The sequence below is a fragment of the Dipodomys ordii genome, unplaced genomic scaffold, assembly GCF_000151885.1.
Source record: "Dipodomys ordii isolate 6190 unplaced genomic scaffold, Dord_2.0 Scaffold3, whole genome shotgun sequence".
Classification (NCBI taxonomy): domain Eukaryota; kingdom Metazoa; phylum Chordata; class Mammalia; order Rodentia; family Heteromyidae; genus Dipodomys; species Dipodomys ordii.
Genome location: NW_012267219.1, coordinates 2,405,815 through 2,419,874, shown reverse-complemented (window position 1 = coordinate 2,419,874; position 14,060 = coordinate 2,405,815). Strand labels below are relative to the sequence as shown.

General features: G+C 55.4%; 1 protein-coding gene across 1 annotated transcript in view; it reads right to left on the bottom strand.

Annotated features, from left to right (window-relative positions):
• Window positions 1-14,060, bottom strand: part of Lrp1 (low density lipoprotein receptor-related protein 1) — a 91,181-nt gene continuing 77,121 nt past the window's right edge. The window contains exons 63-89 of the mRNA XM_013020863.1: window positions 13,902-13,995; window positions 13,675-13,791; window positions 13,196-13,315; window positions 12,009-12,131; window positions 11,738-11,863; window positions 11,292-11,408; window positions 10,205-10,311; window positions 9,984-10,116; window positions 9,079-9,198; window positions 8,818-8,940; window positions 8,317-8,457; window positions 8,091-8,225; window positions 7,692-7,811; window positions 6,810-7,078; window positions 5,112-5,290; window positions 4,373-4,479; window positions 4,112-4,228; window positions 3,284-3,460; window positions 3,052-3,192; window positions 2,744-2,917; window positions 2,351-2,512; window positions 2,040-2,214; window positions 1,794-1,895; window positions 1,575-1,639; window positions 1,366-1,456; window positions 1,105-1,249; window positions 1-948 (exon numbers count right to left, since the gene is read on the bottom strand). Coding sequence (XP_012876317.1) covers window positions 808-948; window positions 1,105-1,249; window positions 1,366-1,456; window positions 1,575-1,639; window positions 1,794-1,895; window positions 2,040-2,214; window positions 2,351-2,512; window positions 2,744-2,917; window positions 3,052-3,192; window positions 3,284-3,460; window positions 4,112-4,228; window positions 4,373-4,479; window positions 5,112-5,290; window positions 6,810-7,078; window positions 7,692-7,811; window positions 8,091-8,225; window positions 8,317-8,457; window positions 8,818-8,940; window positions 9,079-9,198; window positions 9,984-10,116; window positions 10,205-10,311; window positions 11,292-11,408; window positions 11,738-11,863; window positions 12,009-12,131; window positions 13,196-13,315; window positions 13,675-13,791; window positions 13,902-13,995 — 3,621 coding nt within the window. The 3' untranslated portion in view covers window positions 1-807. The remainder of the gene's footprint in view (window positions 949-1,104; window positions 1,250-1,365; window positions 1,457-1,574; window positions 1,640-1,793; window positions 1,896-2,039; window positions 2,215-2,350; window positions 2,513-2,743; window positions 2,918-3,051; window positions 3,193-3,283; window positions 3,461-4,111; window positions 4,229-4,372; window positions 4,480-5,111; window positions 5,291-6,809; window positions 7,079-7,691; window positions 7,812-8,090; window positions 8,226-8,316; window positions 8,458-8,817; window positions 8,941-9,078; window positions 9,199-9,983; window positions 10,117-10,204; window positions 10,312-11,291; window positions 11,409-11,737; window positions 11,864-12,008; window positions 12,132-13,195; window positions 13,316-13,674; window positions 13,792-13,901; window positions 13,996-14,060) is intronic.

The following is a 14,060-nucleotide window of genomic DNA, read 5'->3' as shown; positions in this document are numbered from 1 at the left end:
TTTCTTTTTTTACAATTTTATTTATAACAATATCTGTGTTATTTAGTTGTAAAGGAATTCAGCAAAAATTATTAAAACGTTCACGTCCCCAAAACGGGGCTGCCCTCTTGCCCTTCTGTGGTGGGCCCCACCTCCTCCGGGCCCCCCAGGGGAGGAGAGGCTGGGGGACTATTACCAAAGTCGCCAGCCCCAGGAACCATGGCATGGGGCACGGGAGAGGAAAGAGGGCCTGTCTGGAAGGGATATTGATCATGGCCATCTCAGAGGTGCCCCTAGACAGGTAGCTGGCCTTGGGGTGTCTTCCCCCAAGAAAAACTAAAAACCTCCATTCTTTCCTTCCTACCTTAGCCAGAGCCAAGTCTTCCAGACAGGACAGCAGAGAACGGATCCCTCCCCAGAACGATTCCCCCCAGGGATCTGGGGGAGGGGTGGGAGGGGTGAGAGGGGAGAGCCTTGACAAAGTGTCTTGTACAGTGGGAGGCTGCACCACCAGCTTTCCCGGGGGAGGGGGAATGTTTTGGTGGGAAGGCAGGAGGTAGGCTCTGAGTTGCAGGGGCCCCCAGAGCCCTCCTGCACCCCCCTCTCAAGGCAGCATGGGGGAGGGTTGCTGAGGAGCAGGCAGGAAGGAGGAGAATGGAAAAAAGATAATACTGTGCTCGCTTGCTCACTCACATATAAAAAGTAATTCCTTCATTTTTACATTTATACATCCGGCAGGGCTAGGGAAGGGCTGGCTGGGGAGGGAGCTCAGTGAAGGACTTCTCTGGCAGGGGGGGTTCTCTGGCGGAAGTCCGTTGGGGCAGGGCCCTATGCCAAGGGGTCTCCTATCTCGTCCTCAGGGCCCCGGCCCAGGAGTTCTCGCTTCTCATCGGTGCTGGCCAGGGAGTGGCGGCTGCCGTGGCCGCCCATGTAGAGTGTGGCATACACGGGGTTGGTGAAGTTGGTGGGCTGCAAAAATGACAGAGGGTTTAGTGGGACTCGGGTGTTGGGCTCTGTGGCCCAGATTACCCTCCTTCCACCTCCGTTCTGTTGTCTAACCCAGCACCCTTAGTCACCCCACCCACAGCCTCTGCCTTGGAGCCCCTCCTCTGTCTTCCAGCCTACCTTGTCAGGGTCCAGGGCAAAGTCAGCATCCAGTAGGCCCCCGACATCATCAGGTTCTCCACCTTCGTACATCTTGTAGGTGGGGTTTCCAATCTCCACGTTCATGGCCCCATTGGTCATGCGCTGGTGCTGGAAGCCCTTCGCCCTAGAGAGAGGCAGTAGTCTAAGAGAACAGCAATTTGGAGGGGAAGGGGGATTCAGGAAGGAATGGATAGGGTTATAAAATAACAGCCAGAATATTCCAGACTGCCAGTGGCTCACCCGCGAACTCGTCGTTTATACCAGTAGACAACTCCAGCTACCAGAAGCAGCAGCAGCAGCAACAGAAGAGGGATCAGGATGGAGGCCATATCTAGAGGGAACAGTTGTGAAATGGAGTCAGAGGGCTGAAGGCCCAAGGCAGCAGGAGGTACAAAGGCCCCTGCTCTAGGTCCTGCCAGTCCCCTCTGCCCCATCCCTCTGCCACCTACGTCCAGGCTGCTGTTGGCTGACAACTTGGTCCTCACACCGGGGTCCTGTCATGTGGGGTGGGCACCTGTCGGTGGGAGGGCAGAGCTCAGTGGACACAACCATTACATTTACTATTGCCATGGCAATTGGGTAGGTCCACAGAGCCTGAGGCTCCTCCCACTCGGATTTGGGGAAGGGAGGGGTGGCAGATGCTTGGGTGAGGCTCTGTCCCAACTCACTGGCACTCAGGCATCATCTTGCTGTTCATGGTGCAGGAGCCGCCGTTGCTGCAGTGATCCACGCAAGTCAGACAGCTGGGGGCCACTCGACCGTCGGTGCAGCTGTGGAAAGGAGTCAGAGACTGAGGCTAGGGCCATCCAAGGGATGTTTGGGATGCTGAAGAAGGGCATCGGTGGGGCGGGGATATGGGTGGGAGGCATATGGCTGGGACAGGAGGGGAACTGTAGAAGCAGGACCCCACTCACTTGCAGGTGACATCCCCACTCTGCCTGTTGACCACGCAGGCTCCTTGGAGGCAGCGGCTACATTTGTTCACCTCACACCGCGGACCCTCGAAGTAGACAGTGCAGCGGCACTGCCGGGAGCCATCAGCAGCCATTTGGCACGTGCCCAAGTTCTCGCAGAAGCCAGAGCACTGTCCTACATTTGGGAGAGGAGAGGATGTGTCTCAGAGCCCCACCCTCCTGAGGGTCCTGAGTGGGGGGCCTCTGGGAACGCCCCGTTGATGACTCCCAGCTCCTCCCGAATCCCCTGGGGCTGGGGCTGGCTCACTCACGGTACTGGCAGCGGTCACCCAGGAAGCCAGGCAGGCATCGACACTGGGGCTGGTTGCCCTGGTTGACTGTGCAGGTGCTGTTGTTGGCACAGTAGCCCGCACACACCTGCTGGGTGCATTTGGGGCCCGTGAAGCCTGTGGGGCACCGGCAGGTGGGCATGCCTGGTGGGAGAGGATGTGTGAGTGGAACTATGGCCTTGGGGAGCACTTGGGCTAGAGCAGAAGAGCAGCTGAAGGACCAGAGCAGGAGGCAGAGACCAGAAGGATCCATGCTGGGGTGGTTCTGAGGATGCCCAAGGGGCAGGGTGAGGCCAGGAAGGTGGCCTGTAGTGGTACCAGTGGGGTGGTGGCCAAAGACAAGGGGGCGAGGAGCAGTCGTGGTAAGGGGCGTACCGGAGGGGGAGGCTGCACAGGTGCCCCCGTTGCGACAGTGTTCCCAGCACTGGTCAAGCTCACACTTGTCACCCGTGTAGCGGGGCTGGCAGCGGCACTTGGGCTGTCTCCGGGCGTTAAGGAAGCAGCTGCCCCCGTTGAAGCACTGCAGGGTGCAGGTTCCAGGCCGAGGAGCTGCAAGATGGACTTGTCAGGGGTAGAGTCTGGGCAAGGGGAGGAGTGGGCAGCAAGAGTTGGGGAAGTCAGGGCGCCTGGGGAGGAGGATTCTGGACCATTGGAAGGGTCATGGGAGAGAAGTGTGAACATACCATCCGGAGGGGGTGTTGGAGAGGGCACAGGCACACAGGTACCATTGTCCAGTCGCTTCCCATTGGGACAAGTGCAGACAGGCCCACTGGGGCTCAGCAGACAGAGCCACTCACACTTCTTGCGGTCACAGGGGTTGGTCACTGCGGGAATGGAGGGGGTGCTGAGCTCTGTGGACCCGGTGCTCCTGGGCCTCCCCTTCCACAGCCCACCCTGGGTTCCTCTCTTCCTCACCTTCAGGCTGCTTGTGCTGATGGTAGAGGACCACGTCAGAGGCATGGCTTAAGCCCCCTGTCAGGTTGATCAATGGGCTGTGTCCAAACTTATGGATCTTGAAGACCCGATTATTGATGTAGGTGACGCCGTAGATGTAATCTTCAAAGACATCGATGCTGAATGGGTGACTTAGGCCTGAGGGGGGGGGAGTCAGAGCAGTCAGAGGGCTACTTTGGGCTCGGCTCCCACTCTCCAGCCCACCAGCCCACCATGGCTATAGGCAGTTCAACACATCTAAACCAAATCACTCTGACCATGCACACCATTCCTTCTCCTGTGGCCACTACTGGCAAAAGGTCTCATCACCCTAGGACTTCTGGAGTCACGATGGACTTCAGCTTATTCTCCTCATGTTTGCCCAGTTCCTACTGTCACTCTACCTCCACATAATGGGCTACTTTTTTTTTTTTTTGGTGCCCATACTGGGGCTTGAACTCAAGGCCTTGTGCTTTTTTACTCAAGGTTGGTGCTTTAGTACCTAAGCCACACCTTTGCTTCCAACTTTTTACTGGTTAGTTCGAGATAAAGAGTCTGTCAGGTTAGTCTGTCCAGGCTGGCTTTGAACCAGGATCCTCAGATCTCAGCTTCCTGGGTAACTAGGATTACAGGCCTAAGCCACCAGCACCAGGCTAGTGAATAAATGCACAGGTAGGCTCCAGGCCTGTATGATTGTTGGTCACCAGGCTGGTAAGGACAGTAGTATTGGAGTAAGGCCTCTGGACTCAGTGGGGAGGGTGGTAGGCTGGAGGCCAGTGCTGGGGACCCAGATTGCTGGTGAGTTCTGACCTCGTTTGCTGTCAGCAGCCACGATGGGGTCAGTGCCATTGAGCCGGATGCTGCCGATGACTGAAAGCTTGGCATCTGCCCAGTACAGCCGTTCATTGTGATAATCCACAGCCAGGCCTGAGGGGCACAGAATCCTGTGAGGGCCCAGCAATGCCTCTAAAGCCCTATCCCAATTGGCCTCTTCCCTCCACTGTGTTTAGGTGACTTTTGCAACTAGGCTCAGAGCCTGCTCTTCCCTCACCCTGCCCCTGCCCCACAGACCTGTGGGCCACTGAATGTTGTCTTGCACGAGTGTCTCCCGAAGGGTCCCGTCCATGGCGGCTGTCTCAATCTTGGGGTGGTTCCCCCAGTCTGACCAGTACATGGTGCTGGGGAGGGAGAAGGTGTGGGAGTAGGTTGGACCTGAGGGCTAGAGGAGGCAGGCTGAGGTGTGACAGCGGGTGTCTAGGCTAGCTCAGGGGTTGCTGGGTCGTGGGAGAGACAGCCTCCAACCAGGGTATCAATCGTCCATTCTAAAATCACAGTGTGCTGAGCCAGCAATGGCCTGAATGGGGAGAGTTGAGCAGAGGGGCTAGCCAGAACTAGGCTGCTCATGACAGTCAGCCAAGTAGAGGCCAGGTGCCTACCCGAACAGGTCTGGCTGAGAGTCTAAGGGTAGGGCAGCCAGGAAGCCCACAAGCCTCAGGACTCTGGCCTCAGGCTAATCTGAGGAAGAGCAAGCTTGTGGCCCACCCTGGGCCCCCTCCCTCTCTCTCTCTTGCCAGTCCTGAGGCTTGAACTCAGGGCCTGGGCACTGTCATACTGTCCCTCAGCTTCTTTTGCTCAAGGCTAGCACTCTACCACTTGAGCCACAGTGCCACTTCTGGCTTTCTCTGTTTATGTGGTACTGAGGAATCGAACCCAGGGCTTCATGCATGCTAGGCAAGCACTCTACCACTAAGCCACCTTCCCAGCCCTCCTACCATCACTCTAGATGCCTCCCCACAGGACTCTTGCTCACCCCCTCAGTGGGTCCACCACAATGGCATGGGGCTCGTCAATCATGCCTGAGATGAGCGTCTTGCGGTTCTCTCCCTTCATTTGTGCCACCTCAATCACATCTCGGCCTGAGTCAGTCCAGTACACATTCCCGGCCACCCAGTCAATGGCGATGCCCCTGGGCATCTTCAGCCCTGAAATCTGAATGAGAATCACATGTTCAGGAACCACTACCGTTTGTCTTCCTGTCCATTATCCCTGCCCCCTGGGTTTGCCTAGGAAAATGTCATTCCAGACAGATAGTTCCTAGGCTTTAAGGAGACCCGGCGGTCAGGCTTAGCGATTTCATATTTTGTCAGTCCTCACTTTAAAAAGTCTTGCAAGATAGGTATTATTATTATTTTTCAAATTAAGATAGGTATTATTATCATTGTTTTTCTTGTTGGAATCCAGGGCCTCACACACTCTAAGTATATTCTCTTAACACTTAGTTATATCTCAACACAAGACAAGTATTCTCATTTTGTTTTCTTTTGGATATATTAGGATTTGAATTCAGGGCCTCTAGCTTGCTAAGCAGAGTTCTATCATGTAATCCATGTTCCCAGTCCATTTTATTTTTTTGCCGGCCCTGGGGCTTGAACTCTGGGCCTGGGTACTGTTCCTGAGCTTCTTTTCCTGAAGCTTATCACTCTACCACTTCTGGACTTTTCTGAGTAGTTTAATTGAGATAAGAGTTTCATGGACTTTCCTGCCTAAGCTGACTTTGAATCTTCATCCTCAGATCTCAGCTAGGGTTACAGGGATGAGCCACTGGCACTTGACTAATTTTTTGCTAGGGACTTGAACCTCTGTCTTCCTGATCTCTATCTCCTAAGTAGGTAGGGTTACAGGCCACTGTAATGCCTGGCTCTCTTATTTTTTAGGTAAGCAATAAGTCTCAAAGAAGTTAAGTACATTCCAAGATGAACTAAATGACAATCAGGAATTGAAGTGGGCTGTGATGCTGACAGCTGGTCTACCCTGGTGTCGTGGGCTGCCATGTGGCAGAACCACTTACAGGCAATTCTTTATTTTTTTTTTGGTCGGTCATAGGTCTTGAACTTTGGGCCTGGGTGCTGTTCCTTAGCTCTTCAGCTCAAGGCTAGCACTCTGCCACTTGAGCCACAGTGCCACTTCTGGGTTTCTGGTGGTTTATTGGAGATAGTCTCATGAGCTGGGCGCTGGTGGCTCATGCCTGTAATCCTAGCTACTCAGGAGGCTGAGATCTGAGGATCGCAGTTCAAAGCCAGCCTGGGCAGGAAATTCTGTGAGACTCTTACCTCCAATAAACCACTAGAAAAACCGAAAGTAGCACTGTGGCTCAAGTAGTAGAGCACTACCCTTGAGCTGAAGAGCTGAGGTACAGTGCGCAGGCCCAGAGTTGAAGCCCTACAACCGACAAAAAAAAAAAAAAAGTCTCATGGAGTTTCCTGCTGGGCTGGCTTTGAACCGCAATCCTCAGGTCTCAGCCTCCTGAGTAGTTAGGATTACAGGCATGAGCCACCAGCTCCTGGCTTACCTACACGCAATTCTTTAGCTCTCTTGTCTGTGCCTCAGAACAGAATCCTGACTATTTCTGCCTTCCAGTCTCATGCTTTGTCTCCTCTCCGTGTCCTTTCCAAATGATTTGAACTGCCTATTCCATGGAGCTCTTGCAGCCACTGTGTCAGGCACTTACGTTGAGGTGGGTGACACCCCGGTCGATCTGTCTCCGGTGACGGTTGGAAGTGGTAGGAGGTGCAGCAGGTGGTAGACTTCTGTAGGAGATGGTGCCTGTGTGCCAGTTGGTCCAATAGACACGGCCGGCTTTGACGTGAACATCCATGGCATCGATGCGAACACTCTCATCACCCTGGAAGGCCTGCTCATAAGCAGAGTGGGGATGCCCAGGGAACAAGCTGCGGATCTCATTGTCATCAGCGATGTACAAGACCTGGTACTCAGAGCCTGGAGGTGCAAGGGTTTGGATGTCAGATGGGGGTAAAAGTTGGGGGCAGGAAGCCAGGACTTCAGGGGCTGGCATGTCGGAAATGGGGCTTAGTGCTTGGAGGAAGATGCCCCTTAGCCTAGTGCCCTCCCCCCACCCTCAGCAATATGCTCAGTTGCAATGACACCATCTGCTCCGGACAGAAGTGGGTACGTAGCTTCCCATTGCCAGGCCTGAGGGCCTCAGCCCAAGTCTCTAAACACCCTCTTCTCCTCCCCAAGCTAATCTGGTATGACTCACTCCTTCTGCCCCTCCAGGGCCATCAGTACTCTAGATCGCACAACTTTACTCTGCTGTATTCTGTCTGGTCAGTGCTCAGAGGCGAACATGAATCTGGGATGTATATGCATGGCATGGGGATGTGTGTGGGTATACATAGGCCCAGGAGCACACAGGGGCATGTGTGTAAACAGGTGTAAGCATGGTATGTGGGTACATGCGTGTGTGGACGTCTGCACACTGGCACATGGGCAGGGCAGGTATGAGAAACATGTGAGGTACATTCCAGTCCAGGTCGGCCCCATATCACATCCTGTCGCCTCAACCCCACCCCCTTCCCGTCCTCTCCTGTACCTTCAGCCTTGCAGGTGTTGTGTGTCTTCATGAAGTTGCGGGCACAGCTGCAGAGGTGGCCACCCTTGGTGTTGTTGCAGAGCTGCGAGCAGGTGCCAAAGCGTAGGCACTCATTGATGTCTAGGGATTACAGGGGAGGGTCATGGGGCGCCTAGCAGCTGGCGTTCCTACCCCTTCCCCATCCTCTTTTTTTTTGCGTACTAATATTGGAGTTTAAACTCAGGGCCTGGGCACTGTCTCTGAGCTTTCTTTTGCTCAAGGCTAGTGCTCTACCGCTTGAGCCACAACTCCACTTCCAGCTCTTTGGTGGTGAATTGGACTTTCCTGTCCTAGCTAGCTGTGAGCTGTGATCCTCCGATCCCAGCCTCTTGAGCAGCCAGTACTGTCCCCCTTTCTTACCCTGGCACCCGGGCTGGCCCGGCACGGTGTGGAAGCCGGAGCGGCAGGCACAGTAGGCAGCTTTCTCAGTACGCACGCAGCGTGCCTCATCCCCACAGATGCTGGCATTGGTGGTGCAGCTGGTCAGTTTGGGGTCTGTGAGGGGACAGAAGTGGGTGGCCTCCGCTGAGTTCATCTTCCCCCAGAACCCCCAACCCCCCACCCCGCACTGTGGGCCTGGTCCTACCGATTCTGCAGTCTTCCTCATCAGAGCCATCTCCACAGTCATCAAACATGTTGCAGCGCAGTGAGGAGGACAGGCAGCGTTGGTTCCGGCACAGAAATTCCTTCTTGTCCTTGCAGTGGGCTGTCTGGGCTGTGGAGGGTTCTGCAGAGGGTAGGATTTTCAGACCCTGGCTACTGACCACAATGTCTTCTCCTCTCCCAGGAACCCACCCACAGACATGAATAGGTCCAGGCTTGGCTGCTGCAAGCCTACAGGGACCATCTGGTTAAACATTGAGATTCTCAGCCTCTTCCTGCAAACTGATGGCCTCGGGAAGCTTCCAGTGCCTTCTCCAGAGGCTCCTCTCTCCCAGAGAAAGGTCCTGTTGCTTGGTAATGGGTCCTCCCTTGCCAGGGTGGGTCTACTCCCAAGCTGCAGCTCCCACTGGTCTACTGACCCCTTGTGCAGACTCCCCCTCCCCACGAGGCCCACCAGGCTCTCCTTCCCTGGCCCCCTGCTCACCACAGTCCTCTTCATCAGTCCCGTCACCACAGTTGTCCATGCCATCACACTGGCGCCCGATCCACAGGCACACACGGTCATTTTTACAACGGAAGGGTCGGTTGGGAGGGCACACAAACCGGGCTGTCGTGGCCAGGAGGAGAGAATTAGAATCAGCCTTGAGGATGGGGGCAGGGGCGGACAGCCAGCCACTGGGGAACAGGTGAGCCCCTTTTATGTAGCCGTGCCCTCATCCGGGAGCCCCAGCCCAGCCCATCTTACCACACTCCTCGGGGTTCTCATCTGAGTTGTCCCCGCAGTCGTCCTCGCCATCGCACTTCCAGGCCAATGGTTTGCACAGTGTGTTGTTGCACTGGAACTCATCCAAGGGGCAGGTCCGCACTGGGTGCCAGCAGGAGCCAACAGGGAAGGAGCCATGAGTCACAGGCCCAGGCTAATCGCCCTATCCCCCCCTCCATAGGTGGGGGCTGAGGCCCAGGGTGGTCAGCAGGGAAACAGTGGAGAGGAGTTGTGCAGAAATGCCTCCTCTTTGGTAGTCAGGGGTGGAGAGGCCATTGTGAGCAGAATCCGAGAGGCTCTGAAAGGGGTGTTCTCGGGTGGAGGTGACAGGCCGTGCACTGGGCTATTTGTGGTTCCCCAGAGGGTACAGAGGGGCAGCCATGGGTAGATGACCTTCTTAGCTTTAGCAGAGAGCCTGTCCCCAGAGTTGGGGGTCCCTGCTCTAAGCTTTAGACTTCTGTCTGAGTGCTGAACTGGGGCTGGTGTGTGTGTGTGTGTGTGTGAGTGTGTGTGTGTCGGGGGGGGGGAGGGGAAAAGGGGCAGGCTCTGGCTCCCTGCCCCAGGAAAGAAGAGTGAGCAAGGAAGCATGTGAGCCTCTTCAGGCTGACCAAGAGGTACCTAGGTGAGGTATGGATGGACATGGCCCACTGCTTGGGTGGCATTTTGGCTCCTTGAGAAGATGCCACCAGGCAGAACACAGTCTACACAAAAAAGGACCTAATGGCCTGGAGCCTTGCTTATGGCAACATCCCCAGTACCTAGGACCATGCCTGGCATGTGGTACATGCTTGGTGTTTGTTGCAGTGAACACAGGAAGGACAAGAATCGGGGGACAACTGGTGGCACGATGGAGGGGGGTCTGGGGAAGCCAGGCTGGAGGGTCTCACCACCAGTGCCGCAGGCTTCCTCATCACTGCCGTCCATGCAGTCGGCGTCCGCGTCACAGCGCCAACGTAGAGGAATGCAATGCCCGCTCTTGCACTGGAACTGGTCCATGTCACAGCGGGGGCTGCAGTCTTTCTGTGGGCATGGGGGCCAGCAGCCTGGTCAGGTCCAGACAGCTCCAGAGCCCTGTCCTAATTCTCCCGAACCCATCCTCCTGCCCCACCTCATCTGAGCCATCGGCACAGTCATGATCCCCATCGCACTTCCAGCGTCCAGCGATGCAGCGGCCATTGGCACAGGAGAATTCGCTCTCAGAGCAGGGCCGAGGGGCTGGGGAGGTACAAGGGAAAGATAGGCCCCAGCAGAGTGGGCACAGGGACTCAGTCCTCAGGGCATTTCTAGCTCTTAAAAGGATACTATTGACAGTTACATTGTGGCCCAGGCAAAAAGTAAGATCTTCATCTCCACACAAATAAGCTAGGTAAAGTGGTCCTTGTCTGTAATCTCAGCTACACAGGGGAACAAGTAAGGAGACTGTCATTCAGACTGTCCTGGGGTGGCGGGAGGGCCGGGGGAGGGGAGAAAGCAAGGTTCTAGCTGAAAATGTCTAAAGCAAAAAGGCTGGTGGACTGGCTCAAGTGATAGAGCCTACACCAGTTCAAAGCCTCATTATCTCCCCCCCCCCCAGATAGTGATATGCCTGAGTACAAAGTATATCTTTGAGTCGCTGAATGTCACTGGCATAACAATCAAGATGCTCAATCAACCCAGGGCAGCCAACTTGGTGCCCTCATAGGGCACCAATGCGGCCCAGCATTGCGGGGAGGGGGTTTGCTTACACTTACCCTACACATGGGGACAGAGACAGGAGGGGCCTGGGTTCCTAGTCCTGCCCTCAGGACAGGTTGTGTATGGGGAGGGAAGGGAGGGACAAGAGCACTAAGACAAGCACTGGGTCTGGGACAGTGAAGGATGATGGGCAGAGGCACAGTACAGGGATGGGTGGGTTCTGGGGCAGAGGCAAGGGCGTGGCGGAGCAGGGCACATCAGAGACACCTACCTCTGCAACCCCAGGAGGACAGTGTGAAAATGGAGAAAAACATGAGATGAGGTGAAATGGCACAAACTCAAGTACACGACATGGAGTGGGGTGGGGTGAGGTGGGAGGGGCTCTTGCACCCCTGGCCTGGAAGGAGGCCCCTTGTTCTAGCCCAGCATGGCAGCAAGAGGGGCAGGAGGGCTGGGGAGGCAGGTGCCAGGGCTGGGGAAGGGCATGTATTGGGCTGGGCGGGGCTGGATGAAAGACATACTGCAGCTCTCCTCGTCTGAGTTGTCCCCACAGTCATTGTCATAGTCACACTGCCAGCGTCCTGGCACGCAGCGGTTGTTTTTGCAGCGGAACTGGTACGGCTCGCAGGTGCGCTCATCTGGGGGAGGTAGATGTTGGGGAATAATCAGGGCATCACAGCCTGAGGAGTCAGCTGGGGAGCACAGATAGTGGTCTGACAGGTGGGTCTCCAGGAGGGTTTGGGGGCAGGAGATATGGTGTGTAGGAAAGGCAGCTGCGTGGAGGCCCTCTAGAAGCTTCCACACAGGTGTGTGCTGAGGTGTGGCTGAGGGGCAGGGACTAGAGAAGTAGGATGTGCTGGGCGCAAGAACCCTGCACTGGGGCCTTTCCGGTCAGCACACATCCCAGCCACTGGATGTCATGCTACCCTCTAACCCTTAGATCGCCTTCTTTGAGGGGTGGGCTCACCACACTCTTCCTTGGGCTCATCTGAACCATCTCCACAATCATCCTCTCCGTCACACTTCCAGCGAGCTGGGATGCAGCGACCCGAGTCCTTGCAGCGGAATTCATCTACTCCACAGGTCATCTGGGCTGCAGGATTGTGGGCACAGGTAAGGAGGAGCTTCTCCAGAAGCGGCTGCATGGGGGGTGGAGGGCATGCAAGCCAAGGAAGGGGTGGTGGCAGCCGTGGACACTAACTGGGAAGATGGGCTCCAAGGGGAACCGGGCAACTCACTGCAGTTGGCGGGCTCGTCACTGCCATCCACACAGTCATTGTCCCTGTCACAGACCCAGACACGGGGGATGCAGCGCTTGGTGATAGAGCACTGGAACTGGTTGGGGGCACAGGTCACCTCAGCTGCAGGGTGGAAAAAGAGAATGAGGATGGCACTCCTATCTCCTTCAGCTCAGGATCACCAGCTTCCTCTTCCACAGCTGGCCCTGGTCTCTAATTTTGGTGCTTTCTGCTTCTGCTTCTAGATCTTCAGTTTCTCTATGACATGCATTGTTTGTGTGTATATGTGTATGTGGTGTGTGTGTGTGTGTGTGTGTGTGTGTGTGTGTGTGTGTGTTGGCACTGGGGCTTGAACTTGGGGCTTGTGCACTGTCCCTTAGCTTTTTTGCTCAACACTAGCACTCCATCACTTGAGCCGCACATCCACTTCCAACTTTGTACTGGTCAACTGGAGATAAGAATCTCATGGACTTTTCTGTCCAGCGCTGGCTGCGAACCTCAATCCTCAGATCTCAGCCTCCTGAGTAGCTAGAATTATAGGTGTGAGCCACCAGTGCCCAGAAAGCATGATGCTTTTTCTCTTTTTAATTGTTTGTCCTGGGCCTTGAACTCTGGACCTGTGTGCTATCCCTAAATTCCTTTTGCTCAAGGCTAGCAATCTACTACTTGAGCTACAGCACCACTTCTGGCTTTTTCTGTGATTAATTGGAGATAAGACTCATATGGACTTTTCTGGTTAGACTGGCTTCAACCATGATCCTCAAATCTCAGCCTCCAGATTAGCTAGGATTATAGGCATCAGCCACTGGCACCTGATACAGGATGCTTTTTTCCCCCCCCCCTTTTTCTTTTTTTTTGCTGGTTGTGGGGCCTGAACTCTGGTCCTGGGCGCTGTCCCTCAGCTCTTCAGCTCAAGGCTAGTGCTCTACCACTTGAGCCACAGCACCACTTCCAGCTTTTTCTGTTTATGTGGTGCTAAGAAATCGAAACCAGGGCCTCATGCATGCTAGGCAAACACTGAGCCACATTCCCATCCTACATAATGCTTTTTATAAACATCAGGTTTGCCTGATGTAATCTGCACCCTCCTAATACAATCAACAGAGCACTTCTGGAAGTGGTGAGGCGTGCATGGTGTCCCCGCCCGCTGGCCAACACCAGGCCCTCCTGTGGCCTCTGGCACTCACGGCAGTCCCTCTCATCCTCGCCGTCCCCGCAGTTGTCTTGCCCGTTGCAGCGGAAGATGCCGGGAATACAGCGGTTGGTGTTGGTACACTTGAACTGACTGGGCAAGCACACATGGATGTCTGGGGGTTGGAAGAGAGGAGGTGACCCATGGAAGATGGAGGGCTCAGGGACAAGGAGGGGCCCACCCCTTCAGTGGGGGACATGAGGGCTTCAAGCTCCAAGAATCCAGCCTGGAGAGAAAGCGGCCCCTGGCTGGAGCTTCCTTTCACTCTCTCATTCTCTCTCGTACCTTCTCAATCTCTCTTCTCTCTCTCCTCTGTCTCCCTGTCTCTCTTTCACCCATCTCTTTTATGCTTCTGAGGTTCGAACTAAGGGCCTGGAGCTTGCTAGGCAGGCACTACTACTTAAGCCACATCACCAGCCACTTCGTTGTTCCTGACAACTCGTCCTGGGGAGTGAGGGCTGGGCAGCCCCTTACCGCAGTTGGCTTCATCACTGTTGTCCTGGCAGTCATTGTCCCCGTCACAGATGAAGGCAGGGTTTGTGCAAATGCCTGTGGAGCACTGGAACTGTCCTGGGCGGCATTTGAACTCCGCTGTGGGGGAGGGGAGGCCCAGGTCAGAAGAGTTGGGGGTGAGCAGGGTAGCATAGCCTCTTCCTGGCAGCCAGTGAGTACGCTGTGCCACCCACACCCTGGGCACTCACGGCAGTCTGGGGGCTCGTCTGAGTGGTCCCCGCAGTCATCCTCGGTGTCACATTTCCACCAGAAGGGGATGCACTTGTCATTCTTGCATACAAACTGGAGGGCAGGTGGGGAGAGGGGTTGGTGGGGGGACTGGGGAACTCAGACGCTTCTCTTCTGAG